Source organism: Eretmochelys imbricata, chromosome 1, assembly GCF_965152235.1.
Source record: "Eretmochelys imbricata isolate rEreImb1 chromosome 1, rEreImb1.hap1, whole genome shotgun sequence".
In the NCBI taxonomy this organism is placed as follows: domain Eukaryota; kingdom Metazoa; phylum Chordata; order Testudines; family Cheloniidae; genus Eretmochelys; species Eretmochelys imbricata.
The window spans coordinates 238,104,145-238,121,999 of NC_135572.1; the positions used below are offsets into that span (position 1 = coordinate 238,104,145).

The 17,855-nt window shown below is 40.7% G+C and overlaps 1 protein-coding gene across 2 annotated transcripts in view; it reads right to left on the reverse strand.

Moving 5' to 3' along the window:
• Window positions 1-17,855, reverse strand: part of PPFIBP1 (PPFIB scaffold protein 1) — a 172,360-nt gene that overhangs the window by 14,228 nt on the left and 140,277 nt on the right. For both annotated transcript variants that reach the window (XM_077826099.1, XM_077826106.1), the window contains 11 exons: window positions 17,094-17,251; window positions 14,477-14,607; window positions 12,104-12,157; window positions 11,172-11,232; window positions 9,950-9,979; window positions 8,203-8,374; window positions 4,265-4,406; window positions 3,638-3,766; window positions 2,709-2,859; window positions 1,101-1,212; window positions 294-382 (listed from right to left, as the gene is read on the reverse strand). In XM_077826099.1, coding sequence (XP_077682225.1) covers window positions 294-382; window positions 1,101-1,212; window positions 2,709-2,859; window positions 3,638-3,766; window positions 4,265-4,406; window positions 8,203-8,374; window positions 9,950-9,979; window positions 11,172-11,232; window positions 12,104-12,157; window positions 14,477-14,607; window positions 17,094-17,251 — 1,229 coding nt within the window. The remainder of the gene's footprint in view (window positions 1-293; window positions 383-1,100; window positions 1,213-2,708; window positions 2,860-3,637; window positions 3,767-4,264; window positions 4,407-8,202; window positions 8,375-9,949; window positions 9,980-11,171; window positions 11,233-12,103; window positions 12,158-14,476; window positions 14,608-17,093; window positions 17,252-17,855) is intronic.

Genomic DNA, 17,855 nt, shown 5'->3' on the forward strand with positions numbered 1-17,855 from the left:
TGATCTTCCCATGGGTGAATTTTACTCTCTATGTAGTTACTACAAAAGCGATAAATAATAAGGAAAAGGTCGACTGATTTCCATTTTCTGAGTACATGGTAAAATAAAGTTTAATTTGGTAATATTTCTGGAATCACCATGATATATAGCAGGAAAAGCAAGTTTCTTTAGATTAGTGAGGCTCCAATTTACCACCTAGAATCATGTCACTCTGCATTAAAAAAAAACCCTAACAAAAGCTACCAAAACCAATAACACAAAATATGCCAGAAAATAAACTGCCATTTACTTACAACACTCATGTAATGGAGCATTCGACCATCCACCCTTCCTTCATCAAATTGAGTCTTATACTGTGGAAGTCCAATATCATCCAACCACCCTAAGAAAAACACATATTACTAACTCAAAACACCTTTAGCCTAAGGAGAGTTATGTATCTAGTCAGCACTCTCCATGTTATCATTATTCTCAGCTATTCATGGAAACTTGAATTATCCAGGATCCTTAACCCCTGCCCCTATCTTAGGGTACGCCTATACTGCACACCCGTTACAGCGGCATGTAGAGTACATATGCAGCAGGTCCCCCTAGCATGGGTATGAACAGCCGTGTGGACAGTGAGACAATGCTTAGGTGAGCAAAGACATCAGAACACTGAGGGTATGTACCCTATGCGGCTCTCCGCATGCCCAAGCAGTGCCTCCCCTGTTTATACTGCTACTGTTATCGGTGAAGTGTCCCACTGCCAGAGTCTTTCCCCACCTCACGGAAAGGCTCCTGCAGCAGATGAAGACTCTGGCAGTGCGGAGAGGCTCTGGCAGCTGCCCACTACTGGAGCCTCTCCCCAGCGGACCGAGCCTTTCTTCACCACAGTGAAAGATTCTGGCAGCAGGGGAAGGCTCCAGCAGCTCCCAGCTGCCTCCCCCCTGACAGAGCCTTATACTGCTATGTTTACCTACGAAGTGCAGTGTGGATGCAGCCTGATGTTCACTGCCGTGTGCAGCTACACACCCCCTACACGCTGCTTCCAGTAGCGTGCACTGTAGACACTTTTAGAATGCACAGATGCTATTATTTTAAAGTACAACAAATCTTACTGGTAACCCAGTTGTAATCCAGTTTTCCATGATTGTTTTCTTCTTCTGACCCCAGTGCCTGAAGAGCAAGCTGAAGTTTCTTCCGATGCAGTGGATGCTTTATTCCAAGTTCCTGTGAAGACACAGAAACCAAAGCACTTAATTTCTAGCTCAGCAGCATATGGATTACATGTGATTTACACAGTATCGAAACCCACAAACTAACACACAACGTGCAATACGACAGGCCAAATTTTGCCCTTGGACACACGCAGCAATTGCTGTTGAAATTAAGAAGTATTGTGCACATGTATCAGAGGTCAGATCTGGTCAGGTGCCTAAATGTAGATACCTACATTCATAGTGAAGCACCTACCTGAGCACAGCTTGATATTTGTTGAGCACCCACATCCTAGGATGTCAATGGGACTGCAACTGCACAGCACTTCTGAAAATGAGGCCACTTATTTACATACCTACTGCATTTAGGCGCCTCATCCCTTTGGTGATTGTTAACCCCAGTATTCTTATGTGGAGCAAAAACAGCCTGCTCACTAAACTGTGATGGTAGTCAGCATAATATTTTAAGGGATAATATGTTTATCTACCTACCTCAGAGTGCGGCAGGCAAGATTGCAAGATTTAGTTAGTTATTAGCTATAAAGCACTTTGAAAATATGAAGTGCTATATAAATGTTAAGGAATAAGTGGCCTGATAGGATATTCCTCCCCAACACTGTTACAAGTGCAGCTGTCACAGGAACTCTTCAAAGAGAGTTTTCTGTTTTTTTAACTAATACCTGATATCAAATGCAAACACTGGAGCATCGGTAGGGGAAATAGCCATTATGGCCACACCTATTTTTAATTTAAAAAATGTTTTCTGATTTTGCATTATATCGTACAACAGCAGCTCTGAATAGCAGCTTTGAACTAACCAGGGACTACTTAAGAAAGTGGCTGCCTTATTTGTTTACAACACTAAAAGAAGCTACACATTCAGTACATCCAGACTTGCGACTGAAATAAACGATGATGAATGCTGCGGACCCAAAGCAGGAAAAGAATTAACTTTCCCAAACTGAATGTAATTGAAAAACTGTGGCATGGACAATTTAATCAGAAAGTTACATGAATTGAGGGCCTGATTCTCCAGTGCTTTGCATCATGTGCTGTCATTCATAACCGTACAAGGTAGATGGGGCATAAAACCAAATCAGAATAGTAGCCTTTTACACTCACCTTGCAGAGGTGTAAATAAAGGCATAAGGTGCAAAGAAGTGGAAAATCAGGACCATAAGACAGTGGTATTGTAACAAGGGATTCCCTTATTTGAATATATTTTTTAAATGTAATGACTGGAAGAGTTAGTTGATGTGCCAACATTTACTGCAGTTAAATCATACATTTAATTACCTCTTTCATTATAGAACATTAAAATTCATATTAAAGTTAGACAAAACAATTTTTTTTTTTTGCATTACTAAAGACAAATGTATTTTAAAGATTCACTTGCTGGGCTTTTCGATTGTAGTTGCTGCATCTCATAGCCCTGACTTACACACGTGCAAAATGTACACCAATGCTTAACAATTATCCAACTATAAATATTTTCCTAACATTTCTTACCTTTTCCAGATCCTGCTGAGAAGCTTGCAAAAGAGTCTGCCCAGACAGTATCCAGTGTTTGCCATGATTCATGTATGAACCTAAACCCTGGCCCTGGAGCCAGTTGCAAACTTGCTCCTTTGTCCATTTAGCAAATGGCATATCCAGGTCACTAAAGCAGAAGAAATTTTTTTTTTTTAAATTACAAATTCATAGGTGATTTTCAGAGGTGAGACAATGGACAGGAAGAGATGTGTGCCTATATTATTTAGGCTGTAAGCTACTTGGGAAAAGGTATGCCTATTGCTCTGTGTGTGTACCTAGCGAAATGGGACCCTGATCTCAGTTGTTGAGTCTGAAGCACTACCATAATAAACAGGACAATGGCAGTTATTAGTCATCGTCATCATAATCTGTGTGTTCCAGGATGGCTTTAAAACTTGAAAATGCGACTGAAATATGTTATTTACTTAAGATAACTAAAGATACTCCAGTGACTTACATTATAATGAAGGGAAATTTATCAGCTTATGCGATGACCAAGGCCTTGATCCTGCCTGAAATCCACATGGGGGACTGACACCTGCACCCATGTACAGCCCCATTCACTTCAGTGTATCTCCATAGAGGCAGATCCTGAGCCCATACGCCTGAGAGCCCCACTGCAGTCAATGGGACTGCACTCAGGTGCAGGATTCCACCCATGTGAATCACTGCAGTATGGGGGCCAAACTTAGTACATTAATTTCCCCAACATCCTCTTAAGGAGGACAACGTCCCAAAGAGCCGGGGCTTGTCCGTTTCCTTTTGCTAGCAATGCTAATGTTACTCTAACTTAACTTTTGCAAAGCACAATTCCTCTTAATACAGTAGTAAAATGACAGCCTTCTACAAGGGCAAATAGAAGTGGAAAACCACTGCATGTTCTGGTTCAGTGCAGCTCCTCTTACCTGTTAGACTGTCCAAGATCTCGAGACCAGCCCAGTCTTGGTCCTGCAGTCGCTCTTGTCCCTCCTCTTTTGAATTCTGCCTCAGACATATCATCTGGGTTAAATGTGGTAGACTGGCTCCTTTTAAGCCTAAGTAAAAGAGAAGAAGCACATTTAATATCCTTAACATATGATAACCAGGAATAAATCCCTTTATTGTCGAAACCATGGAATACACTATGGAGTCTTGAAATAAGTTGCAATAATTATTTCATCTGCACTAAACTCCATTAGGGCTATTTTAAAAACTGGCAGAGTCCAGGTTGGGGGGACGGGAGAGAAGAAGGATGAGAAGCTGAGGACAAAGAACTAAGAGAGAACAAAAAAACAACAAAAACATGCCAAGCATGGCAGTGACTCTGCAATAAGAATAACTATTTACTAGGAACTGTATTGAGACTACCAAGTCATTTCACCTAGGCCACCAAACAGACTGCAAATGGTAAATGACTTTATGTCATTTCCAGCCTAAGCTGCACTTCTGGTGACCTAGAGATGAAAGGTTACGTATCACATTAGCAATCCCTCTAACGATCCAGCCCTACCTGATGTTCACTTTTTATTATTATTATTTAATTTAAAACTTACCTTCCAAATAGTTTCTTGATTCCTCTGGCTTTCTTCTTGGAGTCTGGAGAAGAGGGAGACATCTGCCCACTATCGGTTTCTTTCGGTCGAGGGGGCAAACCAGCTAGGTCCAAGTGATCTGCAGATCCCTTTTCTGTTTCAGCTATTACAAAACAAACCCCAGTAGAACTTCACCTGGCAATACTTCATCTGCGTTTCACATTATGAGCACATTACTGAAGTCTGTAATCACTCATGCTGGAATTACTGTGAACCATCGATTTTAAGAAAACAGGGGGATCCAAGGAGATCAAATGTGTTCCTTTCAGCGGTCTAGTGTTTGAAAACTGGTGGCACCCAATAACAATGAATATGTTGCATTCATTAAGTACCTTGCATCAAAAGACTGCAAGACGCTTTATCAATTACTAATAAATTAAGACCATAGATAACTGTCAGGGAAATGTTATTTCCCCCATTTTACAGACAGATAAACCGAGGCACAAGGAAGCCCCATAGGAATCCAGTGGCACAGCAGGAAGTAGTACCGAAGGATGCCTTAAGCACTATAAAGCATTTTCACACCAGTGTTCCTGATAATAAAATGCAATTTCTGATTAGATCCCCATCTAGCAAGATCTACCAAAAGCCATCTCCTTCTGACTCAAAAATGCAATTGGGAAAAGAGGGCCATACGCTTCTGCACATAGTGGACTATTTTGCTCCTTCACAGAGGAGTACCATGAACTTTGGGTGGTGTCCTGACTAAAAAGCCATTGCTTCTTCTTTAAGAGTCAAAGGAAGGATGTATCTAATACCCACCACTGCACAGGGAAACAACATGTTACCATCCATGCTGCAAATCTTACATCTTTATCCTGTATTTATCTACAGAGACTTCATATCCAGTTCAGGTGAACCTGGGGACTGCTCAAGAATGTTCTTGCCAACCAAAATTATAAAATGAAAAACAAATAAACAGAAAAGGTGCTAAATAGATGATTAAACAAATTGCAGAATCTAATATTCTACTTAAGCAGAGATGTGCCAGCAAGTGCCATACAGCTGTGGGCAAACAAACGATGAGGAGTTTGTTTACATCAGTTATTCGCTAATGGAAGCTTAAAACAAAATTGAAGAGTGAATATAAATCTGCTGCCTGGAGTCTGTTAAAGTGAAACAGCCATAGCCAAAATGTAGCCCTTGGAGTCCACAGAGCAGTTTGTGGCCACCTTCATCATCTTTAATACGGATGGACAGCTACAGGCACCATCATTTGTTTTAAAAAATACAAAATTCTGTATTGCCTTTCAAGAGAAAACAACGTTCACGAAGCAACTGCCAGTCATTTGGATCAAGATGGAACATGATATGCTGGGACCTATAGTTTAATACCTCAAAGTTAATGATCAAAGTGGCTGCAATTTGCTCCAATTAATGCAAGTTAGGTGTGGCCCTGTGGCTCCTGGGAACTCACCAGTGTGCCCCTTAGTTGGGCAAAGTTTCGATGCCCTAGCAAAAGGGCAGTCAGTAGGTCCCATTTTAGCAATATCTTCTCTAATGGCCAAACATGAACAGAGGCAGCTATGTCAAATATTTTAACATGTGCTTTCGGAGCACTTCTGCTCTACTGATGGGTGAACGAGGTGTTCAGAGCTGGAGGATAGTGTTACTGTACAGGTATGGTATTTTAGAAAGGAATCTAACTTAGGAAAAAACACATTTCAGCAGCATTCTTGGTGGGAAATATCAGGACGAGGTTGAATGAATCAGAAGCAGAGGTTTGTGGGCACTAGCTGCTCACTGTATCTCCTTCATCACTGAAATAATCCTTCAGGATAGCTGTTTTATGAAAGTGATGTTTGGAAATTTGGAACACTAATGGGAAATAAGGAGACTGCCTCTATTTCTGTTGTGTCTTAGGACCATATTCGCTTTCAATTACCATCACTGATTTAGGGTTACATGGGTGTACATAAAGGCAACACATTCCATTCCGGTTCTATCCTGCCCTCATCCACCAGCATAGCTGAGCACCTGCCAGAACTACCAGACTAGCATTTGTTATGTGTGGTTTCTCTATCTTACGTTTATTACATTAATTTCTTCCTTAGTTATTTGGAAAAGAGGAATCGTGTACCCCTCCCTTCAGTGCTACCTTAATTAAAGCCCTACAAATACTGCCAGAACTCATGTTGCATTACCTCTTAGCACCTTCCAGAAGCACTGAGTTGGATGACAACAGAAAGAGATGATGATCTGAATAACCACCAAGTCATTATGATAAAAGTGAGCGGAATGCATGGCCAGGCCTCTGTAGTTTACACACACTTCTACAATTACCTCCCTTCTTTTTTGCCTTGATGGGCAACCTCGTGTTCGGAGGTTCATTAACCTTTGTAAATCCACCCGCAATGTGACTCATTAGTAGTGGTTATCATGAAACAATGCAGCAGACTGAGTAGTGGGCCAGTGTTAAACAGAACGTACGTTTTAGTGTTTCAACAAAGATCTTGTTTCTAGCTCAGTTTTAAAAGTTCATGGCCATAACCAGCTGTTAGCAGCAATCACAGCAGAGCACTGATACAGGGTGACATGCAGGACTACTATACCTAAGGTAGGTGCACTTGCACTTCGACTGCGATCTTCAGATATCCAAACAATGCATATACCCACACGCAGCACAATGGGAGAGAATACGCAGAATGACAAGGTAAAACACACATCAAAATTTACACTGGCAAAATACAAGACAAGGGGAGAAGAGTAAAACAAACACACGCACCACACACAGCACTGACTTCACACACACATTAGGATTACCAGTACACTGTTAATCCCTTCCTCACCAAAACGTAACACAGCAAAGCTATATATTAATGAGGGTAAAACAACATCCTGATGATTTCAAATCAGCATTTGAGCACAAGAAAGTAAAAGATTGCACGTGTCATAACAATTCATTGTGCCTGGACCTCACAATACCCCTGTGAGGGAGACAAGTATTATTGACTGGTTTCCCAGATGGATACACCGAAGCACAGACAATGTAGGTGACTTTCTCAGATTTACAAAGCAAATTCATAGCAGAGCTAGGAGCAGGACTCAGGGTCCATCTCCCAGTCCTCTACTGTGACCACTATACCCCACTGCCTTCAGCTAATAAGGATTATTTAAAAATTGCTATTTTTGTTATGCTGCAGATGTCGTATGAAGAAATGGGCACAAAAACATCTTAGTGGGACGAGACAACGGGTCTAATCATTGAAATCTGTTCCATGTAGGCCTATCAATTTTCATATTATATATGGGAGAGGAAGACATGGGCCATATAGAACAAGGCTGTGGGTAAATTAACTCCCTTGGGCATAGGATCGGAGTGACCATTAAGTAGGCAAGAGTGGAAGTCTTTTCTTCTGACCAAGGAGGCAGTAATCCCATTTAAAAACTTCTGAAGGATGGAGGTTTTTCCTCTGCTCCTCTCCCAGGGGAAAATTAAAATTCTGGGAGGATGCATGTCAGATGCCCACGTTTTGCTGACACTTATAATAAAAAGATGGAAGACAACTGTAGTAGAGGTGCTATTGTAGGTATAATATTGGACTGTGGTAACAACACTGCTCTTGTGATAAGATCACAGTATTGAGCAGAGGTTGGAGCAGGAGAAAAATACTTATGAACCGCTGCATTTCAGTAAGGAACTTGCTACTTTAAAAGTGCAGTATGCTATGCAGGGGCTGAGCAGAGAGGTCAAGGCAAGGGTTGGATTGACCTGCTATTCAATAGCACAGCATTTTTCTTGCGCAGCCATCAGTTACTCCAGTTCAGCCTTTGGGTTATACTGTGGCTGGCCCTGCCCGTTTATGATAGCTACAAGATGTATAAAAAGAAACCCCCATCATTATAAAAGACTCTTGTTCAGAATACACTGGAGATGCTTTCAGGAGTGTGGTACCTACCCAAATTAGGTGCACTTGCTGTCCTCTTGTTATTTTTTATCTTGAAAAAGCCTCGTCCAAATGAAGATCTGGCTTTCCGGGTACCAAAACTGTCCTCATCTCCGGTACCACTATGGCTTGGGGATTTTGGAGGGAGGGTTCCACACTTGTTACCTTCCACGGAAGCTTTAGTCTGATTAGTCAGGAAAACAAAACTTCAGAACTTAATCTTACTGCACCATAAAAAGCTTTTAATTGTGCACAGTTAATTCTGAAAGGTAATCTGCAAAAAAAGGTAGCATTTGCACTGTAAAATAGATTATAGTGTGCATGTACTGAGTCTAGGTTAAATAAGCAAGATCTTCAGTTAAAATGTGTTCGGGACTCAATTATATTTACTACCTGTTTAACAGTAGCATTTCTGTACTAAACGTTTCAGATCTTGCAAAAGTGGCACTTTAAAATAATAAATGAACCACTCATTCACACAGGGTGTGATCCTGTGAAGTCCTGAGCTCCTCATCTCCCACTGGAAGTTTCTGGAAAAATGGAGGAAGAACAAGCACCTCATGACTGGCCAGTTCTCTGCAGATTGCCAGAAAGTCTCCAGGGACCATCAGCGGTTTGCAGAGCACAGTATGAAAATCACTGGACTAGCAGCCTATTTCCATTGTCCAATTCAAAGAAACAAAAGCAGCAAGCAAATGGCATAAATGGTGGAGACATAAATTAGATTTGTAAAATTCTGGCAGTTTTGATAATCTCAGATAATTGTAATATTTATAAGCACATCTCTATTTATTCTGAGTTTTTCAACATATGACTTTTAACCTCTCATGGTCTCTGATTGGCAAGGTAAACATAACAATTCTCCTTTTGCTGAAAAACACAGTCACGACTATAAAAGTGGTATTTGAGATACTAGGATTCTTCCCCATTACTTAGAATTTCAGTAATTCACTGAAATTACTTAGAATAGGAAATAGTGGCTGCATACTAGGCAGTGGTTGATAAATGGTTACTTTTTAATGGCAACCACTGTAAAAAGATAATAGCAATTCTGCTCCAAAACAACGTGAACTTGGAAGGTTTTTAAGGTAGAAAGACACAAGTCAATTACAAATGCTACACAGCTAAATAACAAATCCGAGACGCAGCTTTGTTCGTTTGTGGTGGAACAACGTGTAACCTCACAGGGTTGCAGGGCTGGAGACGCTCTAAATCCCTTGATCCTGGGCTGACAAGGGATGAGCATGCTGAAGCAGCAGCACGGACTCTGCCATGTGGGAACAGGAACTGCTTGTGCTGCTCTGTAAGGAATCCTCTGGCTGGCTCAGGAGAAGCATCAATGGTTTGGGCTGCAAGCCCCCTGGAGTCCTACTTAGCTAGGACAGCCTACCACAATAAGGGGTGTCCTTGGTGCATGGTGAGTATAGGTGAGGGGAGAACCTCAACTAGGAGACAGAGTGATTTGAAGATGTTTGCCCAAAGAGAAGGTGGGGAAAAATAGCTAATGGGTGATTTTATTTATTCTCAGCAAGTCAAAATGAAGAGCCATGTGTGAGAAGACAAGAGAGTGAGAGAATATAAACTTGACACAAAGTGATGGTGGAGACCCGAATATATTCCCTGAATCACACTTCACAACCTTGCTTGCAGGTCTGCTATGCTCCCTTAAAAATTCGGACACAATGTGAATAAAACTACGCTATTTAAAACACCTTCTGCTCTCTGCATTGCTTCACATGAAGACACACACAAAGGTTACCTCTGCTGGTTTCTGTACAGGTTCTTTGTCCTGTTTGGGAAGGATTGAGAAGTGTTAAAATTCTTAGTTACCCCATTATTTAATTCATTTCAGTTAAAAATAGTGAGATTTCTTTCCTCTTCTATTTTTCAAAGGAAATCACTTAAGAACTATGAGGAGTCCAGTGGCACCTTAAAGACTAACAGATTTATATGGGTATAAGCTTTCGTGGGTAAAAAGGCCACTTCTTCAGATGCACAGAGTGAAAATACAGATACAGGCATGAATATATATTGGCACATAAGAACATAAGAACTATACTTCCCCTAGGTTAATGTCACCTTTTATTTCCCCCTATACATGCATTTCTGTTTAGGTTTTGGATTTCATAATATGGTCCTTTTAGATCCTGATTTATTAATGCCTTTGCACAACCAACACTGGTTTTAATTACAAAAATTAAATGAATTTAGTGCTGGTAAAAAAGCATCTCTCTCTAAGCACAGTGAAAATAAATCTTATGGGGTATAATTCCAGGTTTACCCTTCCATAGCTCTGCAAATAACTGTGAGTCTGAACTAGAGCTACTTATCACAGATTTGGATATAATGGGACTCAGATCTGACCCGTTTAGTTTTGGTTCTCGTTACGACAGATAAAGGTTTTTAACCCTAAGCAAAATTCACCCTCTCCTCCAGTTTCCTCCATCTCTATCATTCACCCATCTCTATTGCTGAGATGCTGGGGCACCCTTGTCTTCAACTTGCCCTGCTAATTTACATGACAATGGCAAACTGCCTTGTCTTTACTAGGATTTTACCTTGTTAGGCAACTTGAATTAAGAATACACCTTTTTACCTAATGAAGACACAGCTTTGGAGTGCAGGAAATTTACTTATGTACTTCATACAATAAGAGGATAGACCCCCTAAATATTCAAGGACAGATTTTCTTCTTCACTAACATCCACAGGATTTTGTTACAAATGGGGTCATAGCTAGCTGTAAATGGAATGACCAGAGCTATGCTCTGCTTCAAACCTAATTTGGGGCAGGCAGGCAGAGCTGGCAGAGGAACTGACTCCATGCCACCCAAGAGACCTCCCCCACTACCACAGGAATTCTCATCTAGCCGGCTCCAACCAGATTCCAACCCCTTGCACCACTCAGGGGGCCAGAACTGGGGTAGACAATCTGGACCTCAGTATTAAGGGGAAAAATAAGGACTAAAAAACAAAACCAACCACTTCTGATGCCTCTTTCTTCAAATTGCCCAGACTGCTGGATTTTTGCAGGGGTGATGCTCTACAATAAGAACATAAAAATCAAAATCAAAATAATTAGGAATTAATTGAGTTAGACCCCACTGTCTCAAAGGCAAATATATTCTAAAGAACTGTATAAAGATTGTATTACAGCCCTCCTTTGTTAACTCCTCCCATGTGGTGGCTAGGTATTGCCAGGAGATCTTCTGTAGCACAATTACTGTTAAGGTACAAGAGGACGAGCTAATGCTGGAGTGACAGGATGTTTAACTCTGAAATTCTTTGCTTCTTATTTTAAATTAAATTTTCCAAAAGAAAATTGAGAGCTGTGCAGGCTTCACACTTCTGTCAGAAATGTGGACAGCAAGGAGTGCCATGTGGGTTTGTGGGACTTTTTAAGAAAATGTGGAAAAATTATGGGACACAGATGACATTATGGGATGTCAACAGTTGCATGATGGGAAGTTGATCCCTTGCTCCACGGCACACCGGGTGACTCATTTTGGCCCCACCATGCATTGGTTACAGTATAAAGGGAGCCAGGCTAGTGAGTCAGTCGGGGTCAGTGGTTTTCTCAGTTCCAGGTGGCATGGCACCCCGGGAGGAACCTGTCACATACGTATTAAAAAAAAAATTTTTTAAGCCCCAAGCCTACTGATCTTACATGACTTGACTGAAGACATTTCATACTGCAACAGAAATGAGATGAAATGCTAGTATATATTTATTGAAAAAGCACTAGAAATTATTAGAAATGATCAGAGCAGAAAACTCATCACCAAATTATTTTAAAATGAGTTAACGTGGTTAGAACAACAACACACATTTGCATGTGCTCATTAAAATTTTTTTACAAATATGGTGGAAAGGTGTTTAATCAGAAGCATTTAATTGGTTGATATGGTACTTACAATGGACTGTCACATGGCTGTGTTTCTACAGAGGAACATGGTATTGTCTCTTCACTGTAAAAACAGACAAGGTACTCCATTATAAGATACCTATGAATTTCACTCTCTCTCTTTTCACCTGAATGGCTATATAATTACCACAAATCAAATCTTTTCTTCTGTCATCTTCTGTTATAAAAGTAAAAGGGTGGGAGTGAACTCAAGACGCATAGCAAAGACTTCCTATACCACTGCAGGCTAACCAACATATTCAGGAATGAGTGAATAAATTAAGAGGTCACAGCATATGTAATGGTCTCATATGCCATTGCAAGAAAGGAATACACAAGCAGCCTATAACAGGAACTCTGGGAATGAGTCGGGTCACAGTGATCGTCTTTAAAAATAGAAAAAATGAACAAGGAACTAGTTTCACATTGCTTAAGGCTAGAGCTACATGTGTGGCAGCACAGCATGAAGAAATATGGGACCCACTGGAAGAGAGGGAAGGAGAGAAGGAAAGCCAAGAAAGACAGAGGCCCTGATTCAGGAAAACACTTAAGCACAAGTGCTGTCCTGGGTGGAGATGCTTTCCTGGGTCAAGGCCAAAGAAAGCACACTTCAACACTTGTCTGCTCTAGTTTGTACCCTGAAGTCAAAGACAGTCTTATATCAATGCGATTTCATGGCATTTGGATTCCTAACCTCCCATATTACTATAGATAAAAATAATGGTTGAGATCTTCAAAAGCCAACTAAGGAATTTAGCGAAACATCTCATTAGCTGTACTAGGAGTTCTGTGGCTAAGGCTGTAATCCTCTAGCTGTTTTTAAAAATCTCAAACGCCGCTCCTTATTAAAATCTGCACTCATTTATGCCTCAGGCTAGAAAAACCCAGTTTCTTTGTCATATGCCAGCCTCAAGGGAATCAGCCTCTCAGACTTCTTGAAACCGTGACTCATCTTCTTCCTGGTAGCTTAGTTACGGCTCCTGTGTACTGGCTAGTCACTCTCAGTTTCGGTTTGGGTTTGGCAGTGCTTTTCAGGAATTTTTAAAAATCTCCGAGTGCAAATCGCTTACAGCAAATTCACACTACACATGATGATATTGCATCTAAAACTAAGCTATTTATATAAAGTAAAAAGAAATATCCCAGATTCCCCACTGCATTTCATCCCTATCTTAAAGGGGGAAAATGGAGCCAGCCACACCATACCATAATTAATTAGTTGCTTCCCAGACTGAGGTGGCATGGTTAAGGAGAGAGTCAAGTGACAACTTAATGGACACCTAGGCCTTGTAAGAGAGCTGAGGGAGATCAATCTTCCCTGTGGAACCAGAGAGAATGGACAGGCTCCTGTGTAAGCTTCTGAGGCAGGGTCTGCAGGAGAAGGGTACTTCAGGGCAGTGGCTCTCAACCTTTCCAGACTGCTGTACCCCTTTCAGGAGTCTGATTTGTCTTGTGTACACCCAAGGTTCACCTCACTTAAAAACTACTTGTTTACAAAATCAGATGGAAGTGTCACAGCACACTATGACTGGAAAATTGCTTACATTCTCATTTTTACCATATAATTATAAAATACATCAATTGAAATATAAATATTGTACTTACATTTCAGTGTACAGTATACAGAGCAGTCTAAACAAGTCATTGTCCATATGAAACTCACTTAGCTAGTGCTTTTTATGTAGCCTGTTGTAAAACTAGGCAAATATCTAGATGGAGTTGACGTACCCCTTGGAAGACCTCTGCGAACCCCCCCGAGGTACACGTATCCCTGGTTGAGAACCACTGCTCCAGTGGAACCAGCCTGGGGACCCGATGCTCTACTGGAGCAGGGCCATAACGACTCAACGGTAGCCCAGAAACTGGGAACAGGTCCCAGAGAGTAGGGTGAAGAGAAACCCGCAAAGAGTAGAACCACCTTTTTGTTTGTTGTGATTTAGTTGGACATTTGCTACCCCAGAAGGGGTTTTGTTTGCGACTTGGCCAGAAGGCTAAGTCACAGCTCTAGCACTGGCTGGTGTGTGCTGAGGAGACCCATCTCAGGGAAGGAAACTGTGGCAGGGAGCACCTATTGTGCCACATTCAGCCAGCTGGGGGGCGCTATGGGGCAACTGCTCCCCACAACAGTCCTATTAATTTCAACGCCTTCTTTGTTCACAAGCACGTAGCACACTATTGGTGCTATCATGAACAACAATGATAACAGAAATGTGTTTGGGGAGCATATAGTTCAACCCTAGATGGACATTATAATACGTGACAATGCTAGTTTGAGGAAACAGACTTAATACCCTAATTGTCCAATAAACACAATTTCACCTAACATTTTGTAACAAAACTTTGACTTTACATACCAGTTAGAAATAGTTTGTAATAACTATACCTCACTTCACTCGCAACTGCTGGTTTAGGCTGTGCTTTTACTTTTTCTGTAGCTGCTTCTGAGCTTTTGGGTGCTGGTGGAAAAGCAGGGATTGAAACTTGCAGGATGCTGGTGTGAATCTGTAGTGAATTCTAAAAGAAGAAAGGATACAACATTACAGTGGGCAAAAACTACACAATCACTGCATGAAAATAAGGATCAAATAGATCAGTGAGAAAAATAAAAAAGTCTGACTCAGGCATATGGTTTGATTCATTTTCTTTTTACTATAAACATAGTTTAGTGCTTATAAAGATGGGCCAGGCTGACAACACTGGAGCTTAAAATCTTCTGTTGGTATACAGAGCAGGTATAACAGGATGGATAAAAGCAGCATAAGCCTCTTGATGCTGCCTGGTCTGTGTGTCTCCCTTAGGGACCCCCTATGACATAAAACAACAGTTCACTCTCCATCTCTGTTCAGTCCTTGGCTCCTCTGAGACTTCCAGCAAGGGGGCCAATTATTTAAGCCATTTATTTTCTTTTACATGTAAAGCGCCTCCCTCTGGCTCTAAGCCCTAAGGCCCTGATTCAGCAAAGCATTTAAACACACACTTAAGGGCTCTGCTGAATCTGGGCTTCAGGCCTAATCGTATCATTTATTTACGCATGCACAGCTTTATGCATGGGACGCATCCCATTGGGTTCGATAGGACTACTACTCATAGACACATCAGAACATAACAGTAGACTGTATCCATAACCTTACAATTAAAAGACAAAAACACAACCCGGAAAAGTCCTATGGAATTTAACAGAAAACTGTAACTTTCTCATAGGTTATTTGAAACATCCTGTAGGATTCAATAGAAAATTATAAGCCTGCTCTTCAGTTATATAGAATGGTTCAAAAAATCCTGTACAAAGTTATTTTCTATTAAATTTTATACGGATTTTTTAAAAGTAATTTCTCTAACATCCTATTAAATATCTACATAATGTTAATAGATGAATTCATTTTATGCACTTGTGTAAATCCATCTCTCGTCAGTGAAACCCTTAAGCAGGTGCTTAACTTTATGCATGTGCTTAAGTCCCACTAAATGCAACTTCAATGGGATGTGATCATGTGTTTAAGTGATTTGCCCAAACAGAGAGGCACAAGATATAAACTAACACAAAAGGTAAGAGAAAATTACACTTTTAATTTTCAATGTTTGTTATCTCAGATATTAACCAACACAAGAAACAGTTTAAATACATGATGTATAACAGGACAGTACCATGTCAGCTAAAATGATCCCCATTATTTTACAATGCAAATGCAAGACATGTTTGTGAATGAAACTGCTGGTAGAATGCAGCTGGGTTTCTCCACAGTCTCCACCTGTTGTGTCTTGTCTTGTACTTAAATTGAAAGCTCTTTGGGGCTGGGATTTGGGCTGGCTTTGTACAACCTTAGTACAGTGGGGTCCCAGTCCATGATTAGGGCTTCTAGGTGCTACAGTAATTCATTTCACCATTGTTCTCGATTTCTTTACAAGAGAATCAACAAAATGATGTATTCATATATAAATTCAACCCATGGAGGCAAACACCCTATTTCAAGCTGTTCAGAGCCTTTCAGAAGGCCAAAGCACCAGGCTTGTAAATATACTACATGAAAATTAGGGTCTTAATCCCACCACTCAAATGAGTAACTTTTCACACATGAGCAGTCCCACAGAAGTCAACAAGACTTTTACTCATGCGTTATCTTGGTGTAAGATATTGCCTATACATAACTGTCATGATACAGTACTCTTTCTTAGTGCCCAGTCCTGCACGGCCTGTTCACCCGGATCTCCAGCTGAAGGAATGCAGGGCCATGCCCTAGGTTTAAAGGGACATCAACTCAAAAGAATCACACCCCTCAAATTTTCTGATCCACTGTTACAAGGTACCCTGAAGATTACTATAAATGAAACATTTGTGTGTGGGGGATGGTCAGGAGAGCCGGGGATAGTGATCGTATGTTTCAGTTTGCTTGCTTAGTGCATTTGACAGCATTTGGTTTACAGCTATTTCCACTGGTTTTCTCTGTATAATCAGTTAGTTCCTCATTTTGCATGAGTGCTTTGAGGGGAGAGAGAAATATTTTAAATATAGGAAAACATGCTTGTAAAATTAAGGATGTTGGCGTGGGGCAGATCATAAACGACTTATAACTCATTTTTGGAAATGGAGAAAATACCAAGTAGACTGTACCCCTTTAAACATACTATAGTATATATTTTAACGGATTTTAAATAGTCTCAAATTTACTTCAGGTAAGCGAAAACAAGCTTTTAAAGAAGATATTACATAAAATCAGTGAGAATACAGTTCCAGAAACTTTCTTATATTTGATATTAAAATCATTTCCGGACATTTTAATGAAAATTAAATATGATTTTTTGTGTTTACAAATTTGGGGTTGGTGGCTTTCAAACAAATTCCATACTGGTAAGGACTTTCCGAACAAAATGGGGAAGTTTTACTGAAACTGCCTAACAAGCAAGAAAACTTAAAGAAGCTGGGGGCTGGTTTCTGTAATACAACTACAGCATGAGTAACATTGTCAAGTAGTGATACGTTGAGAGAAAATAGAGAACAGTACCTCTTCGGGAACAGTGGTGTTAAACTCTTCATGGCTCGGAGAGCTGATTCCTGGGACAGGAGATGGGCTTTTCTCTTGCTCAGTTAAACTCTGCATGTCCAATAAGACCGCTGAAACAGATCCTGAATTTAAAAATTCTTCACATTCGCCTTCTTTTCCTAATAGAAGAGAGATGCAAACAAACTGGCTTTAGTTCAGTACATATGAGTATTGTTCTATGGAGGACTTTTATTTATGGGCTCAATAGGGCAACAGGGTTGGGAGGGTGATGGTGATAGGAGGAGAAAGGGTATAAGGGTGGGATGGCTGGCTTTTTTAACCCCTTCCTGACTGGGATCATGATTTCCCAACACAGCTTAAAGTAAAACTCCACCAATAACAAAAAAGCATCAGTGCTTAACAGCAGGAGCTCCAATTCTAGCAGTACCAAAGCAGGACAGAAGTACTGATACCCCATAGGCAGCCATAGGATCATGTTTGTGCTGTGCCCATACAACAAAAGGCAAGCAAAGTTTCACACTGTGAGCCAGATCCTTAACTGGTGTAATTCGGCATAGCTCCATTGGCTTTAATGGAACCATGCCAACTTCCAGCTGACGATCTGGCCCCATAAATCCCTATTTGGAATTTGATGTCTAGGCAATGTTAGGCAGAAACCCTGCACACTAATGATCCAACTGGATTTTTTTTTTAAAATCCAAGAGGGTTGAATTTCTTTTAAGTTGTGGTTTTGAATAAATGAAATTTCCAAAAATATACGGT